Consider the following 18,409-nt stretch of genomic DNA (forward strand, 5'->3'; position numbering starts at 1 on the left):
CACTCTTCTTTTCATGTATTCTCTTCTGTAGTTCTGTTCTCTGTTTTATTTGTTTTGGTTTTATTGGGATTAATTTTTTGATTCATTTGACCTCTAACAAAAATGTTTGAGGTGCTTAGTGTGGTAATTTGAGGCATTACTTAAAAGATGTGGGTTTTCTTTCTTTGGCCTGAGGAAGGTCTCTTTGCTTTGAGTCAGATTTTTAATCTCTGAATTTGACAATAATTAGATTGAGAAAATATGACACCTCGCATGTGAAGATCGGAGGAAGGATATGATGACGGAGGAGTGTGAGAAGAGATCACAATCTTGGTAGCTAAAGATAGCTTGGGTATACTTTTTCAATGTATATTGTTATGGTACAAAATTCAGGCTGAGATTTCAAGTAGAGAAAGAAAAAAACCCAAAAGAATGGTACGTTTGTGAGTAAGGTGAAATAGAAGAGCACTGGCCAGTAAAAAGAAAGATGATGTACAGGATTAACTCTTTATCTTTTTTTTTTTTTTTCTTCTTTGCACTGAAGCCTATGAAGCCAAGACTGGATAAGGATTAAGTTGTTTATAAACACTAGCTCCTGTTTGTGATGAAACAACATTCTTTATACCTATACCTGGGAAATGCACATTAGTCATATGTTAATATTATCTAATGCTGAGTTGTATTTAGTTATCACAGTTTGAGATGGCTCCGTCTGGTTGCCTTTCTTCTAGGAGTTTTTGAACTTTTTATAATGCATGGTTTGTGCAAGAGGAGGCAAACTTTTTTTTTTTTTTAAGAGGAATGTGTAGGAGTTCATAGCTCATATTCTTTAATAGTTCTGTATGTGTCTGCTGCCTTATATTCCAAATACTCATTCTCCCATTGATAAGAACCAGAGGCCTCCAACTATATATTCTTCTTGGAACCATCTGAGCCAGAAGCATTTGGCATCAGTGGTTTATATATAGATAGATATATATATTTTTTTAATAGCTCGAAATTCCTTTCTTCTGGGTTGTTGGACTCTTAGATGTAGACAGTCTTTCTGCAGTATTTATTTGAATGTTATCATTCAATCTTTCCTTCCTGTCCTAATTCTTTGAAGACAGTAATGAGTACCAGAGTTGCATGCACTGTCACAGCAGGAGAAAATGCTATTGACTGTCCTTTGTAGAACTACAAGAAAATAGGCTTTACACCCTTGTTCGATAGAAGTTCAGTTTAACTCTTCTAGTCTTGTAAAGCTTTCTGTTTTTACCCCCATATGTGTTGACATATAGGACTCTTAACAACATTCTGAAACCTATTCTGTTTTCATGGTTTTGGTAGTTTGGGTTGGGGTTTTTTTGAGTAATACTCAAATTATTGCCCAAGCATTTTAAGCATGATCATACCTAACGTGCTGATTAAAATGTGTGATTTCTGACTTCGTTAGCTATAGTGTTCATACAGACAGGCACTGCACGTGTGCGTGTGTTATACATGCTGCTAGCGTTTCTAACGCTGTATATTACCAGGTCACTGGATTAATCTGGTGCAATGGCAGCAATCTGTTCCGCTAGAAAGCTGCTCTGTGATTGTACAGCTTTGGGAGGGGAGGGAGTACTGCAGATGTTAGAGGGGTATTTTTTGCCTTGCCTCCTCCAGCCGCCTCCTGAGAGATGACAGAGCAGATTTTCATTTAAAAGTGAAATAAAGAGGTAAAAAAACAAAGTCATCGGAAAGCGTGGTGAAGGCCACAAGTTCTTTGAGAGGTTACTGCAACGGAGAAGCGTGCAACACTGGCCCTCAAATGTTTAGACACCATTGTTGAATGGTATCCCGTGTAGAAGCGCTCATAACTGCCCGCGAGTTTAGGAAGATGATGTTACTCTCTGAAAATAACCTCCCACTTGAGGTTAAGCTTGAGTGTGTTGTCTGACCACAATTCCAGCATGTGAGTTTTTATAGGAAGCAGAGACTGGTAGTCACAGCTGTAAACAGCTTAGTCTCCTTAAAGTAAATATATATTCAGTACTTTAAATGTTCAACCTGTAAGTTGAATATGGTGTCTCTGTGCATACTGCATATAGGAACATCTGTTTACATTTTCCATTTAGGTCTGATAAAGAGCCTAAGTGATTATTATAAATACTTTTTTGAGAATATTCTCTAAATACACAAGAGTTCTTGTGTGATGTAACCCTCTAAAACCATAATTTCAGAAATCTTCACAAACTGTAATTTACCTAAAACTCTGTACGTATTCTAAGAAATTTAAAGGTAGAACCTGACTAAGTTGCTGCTCTTAAACTCTGAATCCAAAACTTTGTGCAAGTGTAACACAGTGGAAAAGCACAGGTAGCTGAGTCTGTTAGTGATGATGGAAAAACTACGAAGCAGGAGGACACCCCTTCCCATCTCTGGTCTGGCCATCACAGGGAACAGCTGGGGTGGGATGGAAATTGTGGCTGCACAGGCTGAGTTTTTGCTAGACAGAAGTGAAATTAAGCTGGCAAGCACTGGTCCTGAACAGAGCTGGGCGCATCTGCATTGCTGATGGGGAAAACCCAAGTATCTAGTGAGGTGATTGCTTTGTATCCCCAGGAGCGTGTGTCACCCTGAGCCTTACTGGTAGGGGAATGAAGAAAGGATGCTGCAGACCTTTGCAGCCTTTTGTGGCAAATACGTATTTTCATATCACATTACTGAAAATCACATTTCTGAAGCGTTTGAGGGCACAAGAATTACATTAAGTTGTGCCTGTGAAAGGAATGAAGTTACTTGTTTGGAACAGAAGGCATTAATTAAAGGGAGAGATGAAATTTATGAGCCATGGCACAAAGAACAAGTTTGTTCTCTTTATTTTATAATAATGAACATGTCGTGGCTTCCCATGTTTTCTTCAGTGGGCTTGTGTTGCCTAAGGCAGCTTAAACCAGCTACTCGTGGACCTCACATGTATCTGGAAGCAGCGCAGCTTGGTCTGATGTGTGACTGGGGGGGCAGGGGGGACTTCCTGCAAGCTTACCCGACTTGTTCAAAGTGAAATATATTGTCTTCTGTAAATACATGTTGTTGTGAAATGCACAGACCTGTCTTTATATTTTTGAGGGTTTTTTAATACCACTGACATGATGAAAATTATGGTTCTGGCTTTTTAGCTGTCAACACGTATATTTGGAGACCTTGCGTGTTAACAAGATGCCTCATTTTTATGATTGCATCTCACTCTAGATTTTTCCAGAATGGCTATGTACCATTTATTAAATCCTGGGCTGCTTTTGTATTTATTCAACTAACTAAAAAAGCAGCACAAAGAATAACGAGCCATTTCACAGTGTTTATGCTTACACCTTAATTATCAATGGAATTTATTTCATTTGTGCTAAACCAGGGGTCAACCGAGAAGCCATGTTTGGACAAGAAATTATCCTTGCCCCTAAAAAAATCTTTAAATTTGCAATAGTATATCTTCTCAAGCTAAAAACATCTTTTGAATTAAGTCTTTGTTTCCTAAGATCCATCTAAAAATAAGAGAAAGATAGCTGGATGAATAAGCATCCCAGAGGTAAGCTCAGCTGAAATGAAAACTGGAAGGGAAAAGTCATCAGGGTAAACATGCAATGGGAAATGCACTGCACAATTAGTCTTTGTGCTTCATTGTTTAAAAACTGTTAAAAGAGCTTTTTTTCCCCCTTCGTTCTGAGATGCAGCATCTGTTGCTTTTCAACAGGATGGTTAAGTTTTTATCCTGAGGCATATTTTTATAAACCGTATTGCTTCTGTGGGATGTGTTTTTACAGTAGTCCTGAGCAGTTTGCAGATACTGGGACTATAAATGTATATTAATTGGGGTAAAATTGATTTGTCTAATACAATCCCGCAGCAGGCTTACATTAAAATGGCAGAATGAATCTCTGAATGGCCAGAAAAGAAGATTGTTTGGAAGGGGTGTTGGATGTGCTTAGAAATGCTCTCTCTGATGTACAGTCCTGTGTGGAGTGTGGCATGGAACTGCAGAGCTTGCCTAAAAGCTCAGTGAATCTGCTGTCTGTTTGAAATTTTTTTCCGTAAGGATTTTGAAGACTGTCCTAACTTCAGCCTCAATTTGAATATGTGTTTAGAGTGGCCAAGAGGAGAGTTTATGCTTGGGTGTAGGCCTTAAAGAATGTGTTTTGTGTTGAGCAGATGCTTTAGACTGGCAAACTGTACACGTGCAAATGATTCCTGAAGCAGTACAGCTATATTAAAACATAGCAAAAAAAGGAGAGTGCAAACTACTCTGACTTCTCTTTTCCTTGCTTCCTCTAGAGTGCTTTATATTGGTCTTGCCTGTAATACAGCTCGGTACATTTATATCTCGTATCTGGAAAACGCCTGGACTGTTCTTCCAATGGAGGTACTTCAAGGTAAGACAGCGCAGTAACGCCTTTCAGTGTAGGTTCGGGTGCTCACATTTGTCTTGTTTTCAAGTGAATGATGATTAAATAAAAATCTGGTATTTCTCTATTTTTTTTTTGACCACAAATATCCCCAGTTAATAAAGCATAACTCTTGATCTTGGGAAATATTTGATGTTAAAAGGGTGGGTTTGCATTTGGTTGTGCACAGTTCTGTGTTTACTCAAACAGAACTGTGTGAGACCAACACACCCTTTAACTAAACAAAGAAACAGAAGCATGAGCTGGGTACACACCTGCTGCAAATCCTGTTTGGTGGTAAACCTGAACTTCATTGAATGCAAAAGGTTGTAGTTCTTGAAAGGATGCCATAAAAAAACAAAACAAAACAAAACCAAAAAAACCCAACAACAAAAAAAAACCCCAAAACCAAAACCCCAACAACAACAACAACAAAAAAACCCCACCAAAACCCATAGTCCGGGTCATTCTGTTGCTGTTAAAGTATTTTGTAGTTTCACAGTGGTATTCTTCAATCAATACTTTTAGACTACAGAACTATTTTTTCATAACAGCTAGAGAAGAATTTCTTTCAGTGGCTTTGCACTAATAAAGCTCCTTTAATTTAATTAGAAGGACAGAGGTGGTCTGGAAAAGTAATTTGAGCCCTGTTTTGAGTCCTGTTGTCGAAGTCTGTAAGACCTTCATTGCAATGTTAAATTATTCTAATTTAAATTTTACATTTTTCTTATGTCTTTGTAGTGGGTACCACTTCTCAAAACCACGAAAAATCTCAACTGTTTTACTTTCTGTTTCTTCAGTATTTGAAGAATACTGAAGTATTTGGGTTTTTAAGCATGCAAGAGAAAGGTTAATTTAAATGTCAAAAATGTTTTCCTGCCTTTAAAAATAGTTGTGCCATCTTAGTTAAAGCCAGTATTTTGGATTTATACAATACTATGTAGAAAACTTTCCACAGATTGTACTTATGCATTTTATTCTTCCATGTGCAGCATAATTTGAATTTGCATTAACTTTTTCTACTATACTTACAGAAATCTTTGTAAGGTAGATTTTAACTTGAGTTACAAAATGGCATTGGAGATCACTGTGTTGATCTCCACATACGTGTAGAAAGGGATCTGTTTGTGTCCTGGCCCCTTGCCTGCCTGCTGACAAAAGAAGTTTATTGTATTAAAGCTGCCACAACAGCATGCTTCTGAATTTGTTATTAAAAAAACCCTGAACCACAACTATTGAACTGATACTTCATCATTCATACCAAGTGTTAAAACATGAAAATGTTACAAAGAACCTGGAGAACGTGTAAGTGTCCTGCCTGCTTAAATGTCGGGGGGGGACAAACGATGAATACAGAGCTTTGGGTGTTGCCTTGTAGGTAATCCTGTTTTAAAGATACCCCGGTTCAAAATGCCGGGGAAAGCCCAAACGTGTGTCTCAGTAATACAGCCATGAGTTTGTGCCTGGAAGCGTGCTGTAGTCACGGCTGAGAAAGAAGTTTCTTTTACTTTGAATCTTGGTTTTTATTCTGCTGAAATTTCGGTATGAATTGCATAATACGTAGGTTTGCCTTTACAGCAGGACTGCGAGGGAGCTGTTGTGCTGGTTTTTTTTGTGTGGTACAATCTTGCGTATTTGAGGTTTAAAGAAGAAACTAAGGACCTTCAAACTAATACTTCCCCTTAAATTTATCTACCAGACTTTATCTATATCTAGCCACTGCTGAATCATGTACACCTCGGTTAATCATGCTGTTTGCAGTTATTATAGTCAGCAAACGAGAAGGTTAAAACCAAAACAAATACAACTCCCCCACCCCCCTGCCCTCTTTGTGTCCTACATGCACTTTTCAGCCTGCATGGAACGTCGTTGATGAGTGCCTGTGAAGTCCAGAGGTACACTGTACGTGTGGCTAATTACTGCCATGACATTTGTTACATCCCAGCAATCTCATTCAGTGTGCCTGAATGGGAGATCAAGTTTATCTTTTTAGAAGTATTGACTCTCCTCCCTTTTATTCTTTTCCCCTCCTTGCTCTTACCAGTTTTAATCTCTTCTGGATTCATTACTTCTTTTGCAGCGGTTATCAAATCCTGTTTCTTTGGGCTCTGCTTTCTTTTTTATGTATCTACCCAACCTGTCGGTAGGGATAAGAGGTGACACCTTAATGAAATCTGGTGAGGTGGAAGCCCTTATTTTTGTTCAGTGAGTTTCTTGACAGAGGGAGGTAAAGAGTTGTAGCAGCTTTGCATATGTAAGGATTAGAAGTATTTGAAAACAACCAAAAAAAAAAAAAGGTTAGATTGTGCAGAACATCTGGGTACAGTGTGGGTCACGCAACTGCATCAGGTTGATAGGTCTTTTAAATCCCTTGGTGAAGTCCTGCTTATAATTGTACATTACTCTTTTCCCAGGAAGCTGTCAAATTCTATTTAAATTCCAGTTCCGTCAGCTGAAGGAGTTTTAACAACAATTTCAGCTGACTTTTGTAAGGAATTTATTTTTCTTTTTAGTATGTTTCCGCAGTAGAAGAAGGATGATGCCCATGTGTTGTGCTGAAGGGCATGGGGAAATTTCTGGAAGGTGACTCTGCAAACTGCATCTATTAATTGTAATAAGAACCATGCTGAGTTTCAGTTGCTGCCTGTAACTGGGATGGGGAGGACTCTTCAAGTGCACTGCAGTCTCAAAGGAGTAAATGAGGAGATTTAAACTCGCCTCTTAATTGAGAGTTTTGAATCCATATGCTGTCTTGACTGGCACATGCAATGTATGAAAATACGAGTTTAGGCTGAATCTTTAATAACTGAAAATTTCAAGGCGTTCTCATAGGCAAACACATCTACTGTGTGTGTACATGCCGTCAGCCCACGAACACGCAGGCAGTCTTGTTGATTTTGCACTTAGCAGATGAAGTTTTGGTAGGTAGGTTAGCTGCAACTTACCGTACCGATGCGCTGATCTACATGCTCCGGTAGCAGCTGTGTTAGCTAGTAACAGCTAACAGCTCTGGAAACACCAGTTTGCGTAAATTTTCCAAATGACAAAACAATACTGATCACCTTTATTATATATTATATAATATATTCTATAAAATTAGCTATTTTTACTGGGCAGTTGTCCAGCAAACTCCAAAACAAGTACTGCCCTAAGAAGTGACTCCTGCCGATGCTTCAGCAACGCAGTTATGCCTAGAGAGCAAAAAGCTTGGGTGTCTAACAGGCAGTGATTAGGATATATCTCTCCTGAATCAAATTTGGCTCCCCAAATCTTCAGCTCTTGGTGTATATGTAAATTAACCTAAGTTTGCTAAACATTATTATTCTAAGCATAACACTAGGGTTGTTAACGGTTGTGGGAACTCTAGTCCAGATGGTGAAATGGTGGCTAGTGGTTTTAGCAAATAATGTCACAATATATATATATTGTGAGCAACTTGTGGTTAGCAGTAATCCAGACCAGACAACATATAAATGTTATAAAAACTGTTCCAAATAGTCACTGTTGTATAAATAATAAATCACATATAGTAATGTACACATACTAAAAAATAATAAAATAAAAAATCTGCTGCCTTTAATGGCAAGTGAAATAAGCTGGTTTAAAGGTATGGATTTGTTTGCAGAGGAGCTGGGAACACTGTGTCCTTGCTGGATTGCTTAGTAAAGGTGAAAACATCCAAGAACCTGTTTGTTAAGTTATGGCCTTTTGTTTTTGAACAAATACAGTGGTATTGTGCTTCACGGTTCAAATAATTTATGATGTGTTTTTGATTTGCCTGGCTTTAAAACTTGACTTAATATTTAATAGCTTATAAACCAGAATGTTTTACATTAATTGATATCCTTTGTAAAACAAAAACACGTCATCTATATCAGATTAGCTTTGGTATGCTATTGGGACAGTTCTTGGTTGCTATTTTCAATGCATACATGGGTATGCATTAAAGAAAATGTAGTCATTCAGCGAGTTTTAAAATTCTGAGCATTTTGTATGAAAAATATGTGAGTTTTAAAGCCTCAAACTGTAAATGGTAAGGGAAACTATGCCCATCCTAATGTAAAATTCCTATTTTTCAACAAGGTGACATACTAGTACCAAAACCAGCTATATGGATATAGTGTATATGTATGTTTATATATAATATGTGTGTGTATATATATATGTATATATATAATGTATAAAGTTGGCCTTTAAACCCGAGGCTTGAGAAATTTTTATTTAGATTTGGACTGAAATGGAACTGTACAGCCTGGTGGACATCTAACATGTCTGTAACTGAGCTGTATCAATTTCATACAGTGCTATTTATCATTTTACACTTCAGCAAAACCCACGTTATTCTGTGAGTATTTACAAAATCATGCATTTTCTTGCTTGCATGAGTCTTCAGCCTAAATGCCTCAGCAAGTACTGAGTGTCCAACTGTTCCTTAATAAGTCAAGCACAGAGGACAGAAACATGTTGACTGAATCATCAGCTGTGCCAACGTTTTTTAAAAACCGAGGCAGTAGAGCTTAGGCACTGGTGAGCTGCGATGACTATTTTTAATACCACTCAAATAAGAAAAATACATTCCCACTCAATCCGAGGGTGGCAAAATAGTTTAGGCTTATTTAATGTGCGCTGAGCTACGAAAACTGTTTTGTTTTCCAGCTCCTCCACAACCTTGCCTTTTCCTGTCCGGTTCTTCCCCACTCCACAAAAAAACCCCACTGGGCAGGTGCTCGGAGGGCTCCTCCTGCAGCTGGTTCTGCGTGCGGGTGGTCACCCGCTGCCTCTCCCCCTAGCCACCCTTCTTGGGCGGCAGGAAAAACCACTCGTGACCCTGAATCGACAAGGCACATGCCAGGAAGAGCCGTCCTAAGGCTCCGCAGGGGAGCTGGGGCTGCGGTGGATAGGTGGCCGTGACAGCAGCGAGGGCCTCGGCCACGCGTGGTCCCCGGGGCGGGTGGGATGCGCAGGATGCAGGCATGGCAGGAGAGAGGGCACGCTGCCTCTGCCTCCCACGGTGGGCGTGAAAACTGGCAGCTCTGGCCTGCCCTGAGGAGCTGACGTGCTCTTCCCACCATTCAGCCTAAATGCAGTGTGTTGGTGTGGAGTTCAGGAGGAGTTTGCTTGGGGGCGGGTTTGGCGTGGAGGGAGAAGGGCCGGGGGGGAATCACTCTTGGCTCTGAAATAGCGTGGGTATCTCTGATACCCTCTGCATTTCTGACCTTGGCACCACCGGCGTGGCAGCACGGGGACTGCCGGGAGGCATCGATGCTTGAACTGGCTCCAGCTTACGGCATCAGGACTGCATTTTGAAGGGCCCCGGGTGCTCTTGAAGGGATGAGGAATCTGGGAGAGAGACTTCTAAGGCACTTTATTCAGGCTTCCTGGGGACTGCGTCTCGAGAGAAGGGAGGTCACCTTACAGGGAGAAAGAGCCATTGACGGACGCTGCGGGGACGGAGTCGTCATGTCTCCCTGTGGCTGGGCTGCCAGTTATCCCATTACCAAAAGCTGGTTTGTACCTCACAGAGGTTTGTCAGCGAAGGGATTTTGCTGTTTTTCTCCAGCTGACGAGCGCGGTTGCTCTGATGTTGCCTTTGTGTGCTCTGTGGACCCTGTACTCCTCACGATGTCTCCTCTCTCTAGGTGTCACGCATGCGGCTATATGGGCGGCTTGTATTTCGTACCTGAGTGCAGCAGTGCCTCCGGAGCTGAGAACGTCAGCCCAGGGAATCCTGCAGGGTCTCCACTTGGGTCTGGGCAGAGGATGCGGGGCGATGGTTGGAGGGGTTTTGGTCAATTACTTCGGTAAGCAAAAATGGTATTGAAGATTTTTGTTGCATTTATCGAAGTTCTGGTTTTATTGAACTACCAGCTTTGAACTTGTTTATGCTTAAGGTATTGTTACGTTCTGAAGAGTAGTGCACTTTGTATAAGTCATGGAATCGTAGAACTGCTGAGGCTGGGAGGGAGCTTGGGAGATCTCCAGTCCGGGCTGCTGATCACAGCAAGATCAGCACTGAAGTCAGAGCAGGTTGCTTATGGCTTTGTCCTGTCAGCATCACAGATTGATTAAATATGTTGTGCCTAGATATTTTTAGTATTGTGTGAGCAGATCTTCAGCCTGATCTGTAAGTAAGATGAATGAATCCATTATGAGAGAATAGGTTGATACTATGCAGCCTTTTGATGAACGAACGATAATCTCATTACTTGGTTAAAAATCCTTTGCAAAGCCTATTGAAGAACCGTTGGGGGAGGAAAATGTAATGAAACAAACCTAATAAGCGTCTGCATGGGGCAATCATACCCAAGGAGTGCATAATGCTGACTCATTAAGTAAGTAGATTCTCAATTAAAAAATTTAAAAAATCTCATTACAGGTCCTGCTGCCACATTCAGAGGAATAGGAATGGCTTGTTTAGTGATTCTTCTTCTATTTGCACTGATCCAGTGGCTGTTAGTTCCTGGTGAAGAAGAAGGTAAATACTCATGTCACTGAGACGCTACAAAACTCGAGCTAGTGAAAAAAGATCTCTCTGAAGCTGCTTCCTGCAGCTTTAATATGGTGTGTTTGGTGTCTTTACTCAGATTTTGACAAAGCAAAGCACTTGTTTTCAAGTGGGAAGTTTTTTTCTGAGCGATGATAGATACTGGAGTGGCATGCTGCTGCTGTGAGGAGGGCAGCATCGAGTTGTTGGATGTTGATTAGAGGAAATCGTGACATACTTTACTACCTGTATGTCCTCTCAGTTCTGGGAATCCTTAACAGCTTCAGTGAGTCATTTCAGTTGCATCAGTTCTTTAAGGTCACCTTGACCCACTGGATGCTCTCATATTCTGCCAGGAATTGTGGAGTTGGCTTCAGAGGGCACACACTTTTACAGCTGCCTCGGTTCTGTTCTGGCACCTGAGAAATCTCCCCCCAGGTGGAACTTGAACTTCTTCATCTCCCCCGTTATTAATGTAAAGGCTAACCAGAAATGAAATAGTGCAAAACCTCAGCATGAACCTAGTTCTGACAAAGACAATAAAACTCTGTCAAATTCTGAAAAGTCAGGAATTTTTGAGCTGCTTTTTACCCAACTGTTACTTTCCAGTGTGAGCTTGGAGTATGAAATGAGGGTTAGTTTTCTTTACCTGGAATATTCAATGAAATGTCCTTGACTAGTTATCAAGTTGCCTGTACTGAAGCGTTCAAATATTTATTTTGCTAGAATTTTCCTCACCTCTGTTCAAATGATAATGGCAAAACGTGGAAAGTTGAAGAGGATATTTGCTGCTTAAGTTTGTCATCAACTTTTGGTTAATTACACGTGAACCTACAAAATAATAGTTTGTTGTTAGCGGCCTTAATCTATTTGGTTTGTTTCAGTCTTTGTTTTTCATTTAATACACGTTACCCATCTTAACAGTGTGTATCTTGATTTTAAGCGTGGCAGTAATTAGGTTGCTTTCAACCCGGCCGGTTGGATGAGTAAAAACTAAGCATGTGGTCAAGTGTGCACAGGATTAGTCTCTTCGTTTCTTTACTGCTAGGGAACACCCAGCCATAGCTTAAAATAACCAGTGCTAAGAGTCTGGAAACAAAATACGATTTTATAATTTTGAAAAAAAAGATCTTTTTTTCTAATTGGTAAAATACTTCTACTCAGAAAAAAATATGTTCTCAGAATTTACAGAATGTCTTAGGTGCAGGCTCATAGAGAACGTACAGCCATTACTTAAATTATCCAATAGTTTCTAACAATCTGTTTAATTACTTTTTATATATAAATACTCTGGCTCTTGAAGATTGTGAGAGGCACATTGTGTTGGGTCATGACAGCCATTTTATGGATATTTCAGGACAGCTGTGAAGACTATTTCAGATAATCGGAAGGCCTTAGATGGAGAGGTCCTTTGGGAGGATTTCTTCCTTTACCTGAAAACCTGCGACAGATATTTTGTCTCCTCCAGCGTGTCACTGACCTTGTTCTTTTCTCACTAACTGCGTAACTCCGTAGTAACTAACGGAGGGATGGTTTGTTTCTTAAGTAAAAAAAGTGAAGATGTAGGACAGCTTTTTGAAGTTAGATCAGTAGGTTTAGAAATGTTAAGGTCAGAAAAACAGCTGTCCTGATGATGTGGGCCGTGGGACTTCACCGAATGGTTCCTGTTTTGTTTAGTTACGAGTGTGAGGGCGTTGTAAGGTGCAGGCTTTGTACAGAGAGTTTGCTACAAGTCTAAAAGGTTTTCAGTTTGCACAGAACGTGAAAAGTACTTCTTCCGTGTAACATGAAAATGCAAATTTGTAAGAGCTAGCTGGGAACCAATGGATGGTTTCATACTCATTAGCTGCTCCTGTTTATGCAGCCATCTAAAATGCCTCACTGCAGCTGCAGAACAGCCTTGCTTCTAAGGCAGCATCCATGTCGCCTTTCCCTAACTGGGTTGCGGCGTGTCTTGCTCCTGGCTGTTGGTGCCACTGTTCTGCTCTCAGTACACTGGTAACCATATGACAAAAGCAAGAAACACTTGGTGTTCATTGTCCGCCTCACTTATTTATTTTTTTTTTTAAGCTCATTGGCTTTATCAGTGATTACTTTGTTTTAAACTTCAGAAAAGACAATGCTGGCGGAAAGGATCCCAGTGCCTTCCAGTCCCGTTCCCATAGCAACTATTGACCTGGTACAACAGCAATCAGAAGATATCATGCCTCGGACTGAGCCCAGACTCCCTCTAAAGAAAACTAAACACCAAGAAGAGCAAGAGGATGTGAACAAGCCTGCCTGGGGCATCAGCTCGTCTCCTTGGGTCACCTTAGCTTACGCTGTCTACCAGATAAAAGAGATGGTTAAACTATCCAAAACCAATCCAGCTCCCGAGAATCAGCCTTTGCAGGTAATCTTCTAATGTACAGGAAGTTCTTATATATTTGTTAGATGTTTTAAAGCCTTTATAGCTGTTTAAATCTGTTAGTACCTGGCAGGTATTCTCTGTCAGCTTGTAATAAATTTGGAGTTGTGACACAATAGTTGAAAATACTGCATGAATTAGAGTTGTCTTCTATGTGTAGTACAGCAGGAATAACTATTTTTGCAAGTATTACCTCCCTGAAGATGGGAGGAGAGGGAGAGGTATAGAAGGAGACTCTGTTTTACAGGCTTGGATACCTCTGAATTTCTTTAAGTTTACACTTGTTTTCATGTTAGTTGGAACACGCAGGTTATGCATTTTGCAAAATTTACAAGGTGATAATTGAACATGAAGATGTACAACAGCTTAACAGAGTGTAAAATGACACTTACTTAGTTTTGCTTCCTTGGGTGATGCTGTCAAGTGTCTGCATGGTTGCAGAAATAGGTGTTCCAGACAACTGTTCAAATTAAGTCAATCTTTTTTTTTTTTTTTTTTTTAATCTGGAGTTACACCAGATTGGAACCATTCTGTGATTTAAAATATCTGATTGCTGGTGCTTACTTTACACCATTTCCCCTCTGCCCAGCCTCCTCCCAAAATACCTTCTAATAGCTTCATCGGTGGTTGGGTGGGCTTGGATCTAGTAACTATCGTCTCGTGACGTGCCTTTCAGAACGGAGCTGAAGCGCAGTGCTTAAGCAAAGCAGGGAAACGCTGTGAATGCAAGTGTTAGAACAGCGTATTTAGTGCTGAAACCACTGTGTTTACCTGCCTGGGAGGAGTGGGTGAGGTTCCTTCTTATTCACCCAGCAGGAGTAAACACAAAAATGCTTTTTCCACAACTGCTGTCTTTAGAAATGGGTGACTTGGGATATGAGTGTGAATCAGCAGAGCAGCGTAGGAATTTCACCTGGACAGCAATCTCCTGCCTTTCTTCCTTGTCTTTATTCTTGAAAATATATGACTGGCATATCGTCTTTAGGTTGGTTGGGTTTTGTTTGCTTTTGAACTTCCCCGAGTCAAAGCACATGTCTTTTATAGTGACACTGAGGATATCACAGGGTCTCTGACATCGAAGTAATTTGTCCAGACAAACCGCTCTGTTTCCCGTTGGCAGATGTCCTCAGGGCCTTGGTTAGTGTAAGCTGCCCCGGTAAATCGGAGAAAAGCAGCCGCACGCAATGAACATGGCAAGAAAAGTGTTCTGCACTTGTGGGGTGTCTGGGGGGGGGGGTTGTCCGACACTGCTGGACACCACCCAGCTGCTTCACTGAGAACTGTGAAGAGGCCAGAAAGGCTTTTGTGCCTGTTCTCTGTGGCACGTGATCTCTTCATCATTCTTTCCTTCCTAAGACTAAAAGTAAAACTAAGGTGCTGATTTGAAAGTAGTTCTTGTTGATGTGCCAAAATTTGATGTGCCCCATTGCAGTATTTTCTTCATCATCTGTATTCTCCAAAAGCTCTCATTCCTGTTTCAGTGCCCTGAAAGGACAAACCTGCTCCAACACATCTCAGGTTTTGTGCTCAGTCATTTATTTTATGTTGGTGATGCTAAAGCACTGAAATTGGAAAAAGGCTGCCCAGCTCTCTTATTAAATTTGTTAAATAGCCTCCTGAAAAGGAAAACTGATCATTGGGAAGGAGGGTCAATGCACAGAAAATGAAATTAGTGACAAAAATTACACCTTCTTCTTTCATTAAGAATTAGCTACTGCTTGCTTGTACTCCTTCAAGCAAAGGGACCTACTTGCCGTAGTCCCTGTTCTTCAGTGCGAACCAGCTAGTCCTAGATGGTGTGCCACCTCCTGACCTGAAATGTGCCGGTGTGAAGGCTGGCTGGCTGAACCAGGGGGAGTGTAACGGTGTTTACATGTGCTCCTGTGATCCTTAGTGTGAGCAGACTGGTGGACTCACCCATCAGTACTGCCAAAGTTCTGTCATTCAGAAAGGCTGAGCAGTGTTTTGGGGGGACGGGGGCGCGGGGGACGAACTATGGAAGAAAGCTGTATTTAAGGAGCATGATAAAAATGTTATAGAGTTGTTTGGTCAAAAGACTGATCTTGTCTGAACACTTTGAAGTCTAGTTAATCGTGTTTTTTTTTTCCCTTGAAACACAAAAAGTTTGTTTTTTGCATGCTTCTTGGGAAAGTGCAGTTAGGAAAAGAGATGGAAGGTAAGCTACTGTCTGCTTGCTATTAGTGTCATCTGGATTTACATGTACTACTTTTGCTTTGCTTCTTTAAGTTTGATTTGTTATGTTGCGGGCATTCAAAGTAAGTGCTTTGTGGATTTCCAGAAGTGCCTGAATGCATCTGGGGGTGTACCACTGGGGACAGTGTCGTGAGTGTTTGTTCTTACTTTTTGCATGCAATCCTTTCCCCTCTTTTTAGAAAATCAATGAGAATTGCAGTGCTTCATCAGCCAGCTCAGCAAGACAACCCCAAAATCCGACAGATTCTGGGCAGTCCAGAAATTGTTCAGCACCAACACCTACAGCAACATCAGATTCCCAAGTAGATGGTGGCCGCGTTGTGTCAGATCATGATGCTCAGCCTGCTGCTGCAGGGCCCTGAGATGCGCTCATCTTATCAAATCCAGTGCATGGAATTCTGCTTCTCACCTGGGAAACGCTGGAGTAGGAGCTCAAAAGTAGGACTTCCTTCATCTTAACGATCATAATGTGATGCAGTGCAAGCTTTTAACTATATAAAGAGTATTCATATGACTACACAGAGCCACATGAGCAGGGAAGCCAAAAGTTCGGGATTCTTGAGGGAATTGATGTGGCCAGATCTAGCGGTAGGAAGAATTCTTGGCTACTTTGCTAAAGCTGAGGCAAGTGCTATGAGATTCCTCTGCAGTCTGTAGAAGGGAGTTCACTCCTCGCTTGTTGAGGCACAGAGTGTCTGGCTTCATTGGGTAATTTTCTTTGAATTTGTTCCCAAGACAAAAAGAAAAGACTTTTTAGGAGAGAAACCTGAGTTTCCCTGCATAGTCTGTTAGAAAATATCAGACCCAATAAACATAGGAACAGCATGAAAACTGTAAAGATTTCTCAGAGAGTAGCTTTAGGAAGCGTATCTTCATATTACGGTGATGGAGTAAGTGAACTGCACACGTATTCAAAGAATATGTTTTTGAAGCTAACGTTATCTTGTTTGAGATAAAGGTCTACTTCTGCCAAGCAAAGATTTTTGAACTGGCATTTTAGTGAAATGGAAAAGTGGGAGGAAGGCTTCTGAAGAAGTTAACCTCTGCGCTTGCAGCCCTCCAGTTGGGCGTAGGTTGTGTGCGTTCGGGTAATTTAGGTTTGATGCTGTACTGAGATGAGAATCTTTGGTCAGGGTTGCACAGCCTGAGACTGATCAAGGGTTTCGGTGGACACGCTTTTTTTTTTTTTTGTTATTATTTCGTCATCTATACAATGGTTTATTTAATGCAGTGTAGTTACTGTGGTTATTTATTAAGAAAACAGTAAGCTTTAAGTGCCTAGGGAAGGTGGGGGTACGGAGGAATTGCCTAAAAATCTTAGTGATTAGGTTTATGGGGGCAAAGTCGTCGATGCAGAAATCAAGCAGAGTGAGAGTTTCTCAGGAGGAAGCAAACATAACTAAATTGCAGCACGTTTAGGAAATTACTTTGCCCAATGCCAAGACACTGGAAGACCCTGTGTTACGTTTTGTTACGCTTTTCAATATTAACTGCAGCCAGCTCGCGTGCTGGTGCACAGTGACGATTGCTGCTGGAGGGAAATCCTGGGGCTCAGGGAGGACTCGGGGGGGTTCAGTCAGGACAGCGTTTTGGCGCGTTTGCTTACATGAACAGCTTGTTCCTGGGAGATCCGGAGCGCTCAGCTTCTACGGGACCGAGTATCGCTTGGCCCTCCTCAAAGGCAGAGGTGTGCGATGCGTCGGGCCTTCCGCGGGGAAGGCGCGCGGTGGGACGGTACGGCGACCCAGGGGCAAGCCCCAGAGGAGCGCGGGCTTGGGGGAGAGGGGGTGGCAGCAGCTGAGGAGGACAGGGGGCGCGCAGGTTAACCCGCTTTGGCATCCAGCTAGCTTGACTGAAGGGGTGGCTGTGCTTTAGCTGTGCTTTTAGAGCAACCCATGTTCCGGTGGTGCCTGGGACCAACACCATAGACAATAACGAGAAACATCGATGACTAGCCACTAGTTACTTTTTTTGCACTTGAACTTAAATGTACTGTACTCACGTAAATCCTCATGACTCGTCTAAGTGTCCTTTAAAATCAGAGATGTATTTATTGTATGTTTGTATAACTTGGGGGAAAACCGAAGGCTGAACAGGTGACGGGAAGGAAGGAGGCTAAAACCCATCTCGAGGCAAACCACCCATCTGTGGAGCTCACGCCGGACGGCGTTACCTCGGCTGCTGCTGCATAGCGCCTGGATTGTGAGGTGAAGAGCTTGTACACTGTGTTTACACTTCAGAGTTGTGTGTTTGAGATGCCTGCTCTTTTTGGAAATGTATAGTCATTCTGTGTTGCGAATTGGACGTGTACACCTGGGTTTTGATATTTGTGAAACTGTAAAAACTGTGGTAAGAAATATAAAATATCCGTAATGTATTTAATAGTATCGATCTGAGCTCTTATTACATTTGCTGGTATTAACAGTGCCAGCAGTGAACATAATCACCTGAACTGACAATAATTCCGCGATGATGACCTTTTGCTAGGTTCACTGGAGGGTGGTGAACCTAGAGCCTGGGAGCTACTCTTGCACGGCGTTAAAATCCCTTTCGTGATACATTGTGGCTGTAGGCGCACATTCCTTTCTGTGGGGTGAGGGGGATGCAGGCCAGCGTGCATCATAAACAGGCCGGTAGGCAAGTGTGCGGGACGTGGTGAGCGGAGGCCAAAACCGGGTTACATTTGTCACCCAGCAGCTCTGAGGTGGAGGCTGCCAAGCGCATGCCACGTCGGCTCCTGTGGAAATACTTCCGATATCCATTTGATTAACAAAATACGTTTGCACTACTGCACCTGCCCTATACAGCAGCACGTTTGTCTGGAATTTACCGTTCTCTTAGGTGTAGGACAGCTACATTTTTACCGTTTGATCCCTTTAACTTGTATGCATACAAAAGCGACGACAGGGAGAGGGTTTTGTG

At 41.6% G+C, this 18,409-nt stretch overlaps 1 protein-coding gene across 11 annotated transcripts in view; it reads left to right on the top strand.

The window, feature by feature from the left end:
• MFSD6 (major facilitator superfamily domain containing 6) overlaps window positions 1-17,864 on the top strand; it is a 48,946-nt gene extending 31,082 nt beyond the window's left edge. For 9 of the 11 annotated variants that reach the window (XM_037396886.1, XM_037396883.1, XM_037396885.1 and 6 more), the window contains 5 exons: window positions 4,273-4,370; window positions 10,022-10,183; window positions 10,759-10,857; window positions 12,978-13,258; window positions 15,667-17,864. In XM_037396886.1, coding sequence (XP_037252783.1) covers window positions 4,273-4,370; window positions 10,022-10,183; window positions 10,759-10,857; window positions 12,978-13,258; window positions 15,667-15,849 — 823 coding nt within the window. In that variant the 3' untranslated portion in view covers window positions 15,850-17,864. Of the gene's footprint in view, window positions 1-4,272; window positions 4,371-10,021; window positions 10,184-10,758; window positions 10,858-12,977; window positions 13,259-15,397; window positions 15,450-15,666 lie in introns of all 11 variants that reach the window. The other 2 variants (XM_037396888.1, XM_037396889.1) reach the window with 2 other exon arrangements.
• Window positions 17,865-18,409: the final 545 nt, after the last annotated feature.

Source organism: Falco rusticolus, chromosome 8, assembly GCF_015220075.1.
Source record: "Falco rusticolus isolate bFalRus1 chromosome 8, bFalRus1.pri, whole genome shotgun sequence".
NCBI classification, from domain to species: Eukaryota; Metazoa; Chordata; class Aves; order Falconiformes; family Falconidae; genus Falco; species Falco rusticolus.